General features: G+C 31.6%; 1 protein-coding gene across 1 annotated transcript in view; it reads left to right on the plus strand.

Annotated features, from left to right (window-relative positions):
• Positions 1-2,729, plus strand: part of LOC106469053 (probable ubiquitin carboxyl-terminal hydrolase FAF-X) — a gene marked incomplete at its 5' end in the record, with an annotated part of 83,077 nt that overhangs the window by 68,800 nt on the left and 11,548 nt on the right. The window contains 3 exons of the mRNA XM_013929509.2: positions 1,011-1,152; positions 1,367-1,454; positions 2,018-2,166. Coding sequence (XP_013784963.1) covers positions 1,011-1,152; positions 1,367-1,454; positions 2,018-2,166 — 379 coding nt within the window. The remainder of the gene's footprint in view (positions 1-1,010; positions 1,153-1,366; positions 1,455-2,017; positions 2,167-2,729) is intronic.

Here is a 2,729-nt window from a genome sequence, read left to right on the forward strand (position 1 = left end):
TAACGTAACTACTAACTAACTACGTATACTAGAAGATAAACGTAACGTAGGTTAGGTTTTGTTGTAAGACTACACGTGTGTGTGTGTGTGTGTATATATATATATATATATATATATATATATATATGACTATTTTCTGATTGCCATGGACTGTACATCTACTTAGTCCAAAACTAAAATTGTAAACGGAAATACAGCAAAGAAAATATACACATTTCAAATCTAGGACAACTTTCAGTCAAAAGATCTGGGTAATCCAAATCTTTTGACCTGGATTACTGAGATCCAGAAATATATAAATATATATGTATGTGTATATATATATATATGTTATTATTCAACTGGCAGTTCTATACTGGCAATTGTGTTGCTCCCATACATTTCATTGTTAGATCTGTAAGAGGGAGAGGCAAAATGTAGACCAAGACCTCATTCACTGAAGTGTTTAAGCAGTTATTCATTGCTCAGGCCTTAAGTTTTCAAAAACATAGTTAGGCTAGGCTATCAGTTAGACTGAAGAAGACACATGAAAGTGTTGAAACTTGTGTCCATATAAATTTGTGGTTGTTCTGTAATAGTGGTTCTAAGCTTTATTTTAGATGACATAATTGGCTAACATCTGTTTTAAATAAAACAGAATGACAATCGTTCACAAGTTTTTGCCAGAGGGTGATGTCAAAGCATTATGTATGTTTTATTTTTCAGAACTGTAAAACACTGAAATAAATTTGACCATTTAAAGCTTACAACCCTAGGGTTGTTAACTTCATCCAGGAGGTCAGTGGAAACAGATATTCCAAAAATATGAGATCATTTTATGTCCTTTTCTATTCAATAAATAAATATAAATATATATATAGAAAATCTAAATGTGGTGGTAATTTTCTGCTTTAAAAAGGTTTTCTATAAATAGAAACATGATTCACTTAGATATACTTGTGTCAGTCTATTATGATCTTTGTAGACAAGACTATTTTAATTTTCAATTTGTTCTAATTATATTTTTACAGAGGCCCTGCCAATGAATGGTATGATGCCCTATGTATACATCTTCGTAATAGCCGCAATGCACGACGGTGGTTTGCAAATGCAGCTTTATTTGCTCATCCCCAGCGATTTTGTGAATATCTCTTAGAATGTCCAAGTTCGGAGGTACGTTGTAGAAGACTTATGATGTATTTCTGACAAATTCTGTATATGTTATGTATTTTTTACTTCAGTGTGTTTAAAGTATGTTTCATTATTTAAAAACAACCAGTTCTCATGACAGTTCATACATTTTTTGAAAAATTAAAATCCAATAATTCATAGTATTTACTGGTAGTACCAGATGATTTTTTTCCCTCACTATTCTTTTATGAATTAGGTCCGTAGTGCCTTTGTGAAGATCATAGTGTTTTTGGCTCATTTTTCTCTTCAAGATGGACCTTGTCCTACACCTGTACATTTTACCTGTAAGTTAATGGGCTGCTAGTTTTACTTGCTCCTTACTTAGCTATTAAAATCCTTTCTTTGTTAAGCTAATATATTAATATCAGTAAATGTAAACATCATGAGTCAATGAAATTTACATTTAATGTCATCAATATTTTTTATAGTTATTACTTTTTCAATAGGCAGACCTTCATTGGGGATGAAGAAGGAGGTTCTGCCTTTAAGGTGCTCAGATTTAAGGGATTTCTAGTTCTTTGATGTATATGTACTTCTGGAGCTACGTCACTTCTTAGTATTGTGTTAAGTGTTATTTCAAGTACTACATTTACTCAGTTTTAATTCTTACATGTGTTTAATGTTTATTGAGAATACCTAGATATTACTTTATACTTTTAGCAGAGTTCGTCACTCTTAGACTTAAAAGTCATTCCAGAAATTTTGATTTGAATGTAGTATATAACTTTTGATAATTAAAGAATTACATTTGTACTTGCTTTATTTTGTACTTTCTTTTGTATGATTTCTAAACTTTTCTTTCTTTGTTTTTATTTAAAATATATGAACTCGTTTTTATTAACTACAGCCCCTCCACCAGATCCCAATGCATCTTTGTCTGATCACCTTCTACAAGCTGTCCTCTCCTTGCTGAGAAAAGAAGTGTCAGAGTATGGTCGACATTTGACACAGTATTTTAGCTTGTTTGTGATGTATGCTTCTCTAGGAGCAGCAGAGGTATAATGTTTCACATTAAGTAGTAATTTGTAAAGATATTTGCCAGTGTATGTTCTTAGAATACTGCTGATATAGTGTGATTTTTTACACCAATGATTGATTTAATCTTTTAAGATAACTGAGGGTGTATGTCATCATTTGAAGTGTTCTTCCATCATAGTATCAATTTTTTGGAGTGTTTTTTTTTTACACTGGTGAGCATTTTTTTTATGAGCTGAGGCTGTGTGCCAAAGTGATTGATATTCTAATCCACATTGTAACATTGTCTCTCAAGAAATTAGTAGTATAGAATTGATACTTTAACTCTATATACTTTTTTCTTATTGCCTTGTTCACTGATGATCTATATATATACACCTGGAAAAAAGTTAAGCACCCCCAAATATTTTTCAGGATTGCTTATTGAAAATAAGGTTTAATTTTCATGATGTTGAGCAATGTTCATAATTTCAAACATAATTAAAAGGATGTGAGCGTTCAGGTGTGACATTTAAATCAGGCGCGTTTTTTTTCCCCCTACGTGCAACTTGCTCCCTTCTTCACGTCCAATATGCACTATTTTC

The sequence above is a fragment of the Limulus polyphemus genome, unplaced genomic scaffold, assembly GCF_000517525.1.
Source record: "Limulus polyphemus unplaced genomic scaffold, Limulus_polyphemus-2.1.2 Scaffold94, whole genome shotgun sequence".
NCBI lineage: Eukaryota > Metazoa > Arthropoda > Merostomata > Xiphosura > Limulidae > Limulus > Limulus polyphemus.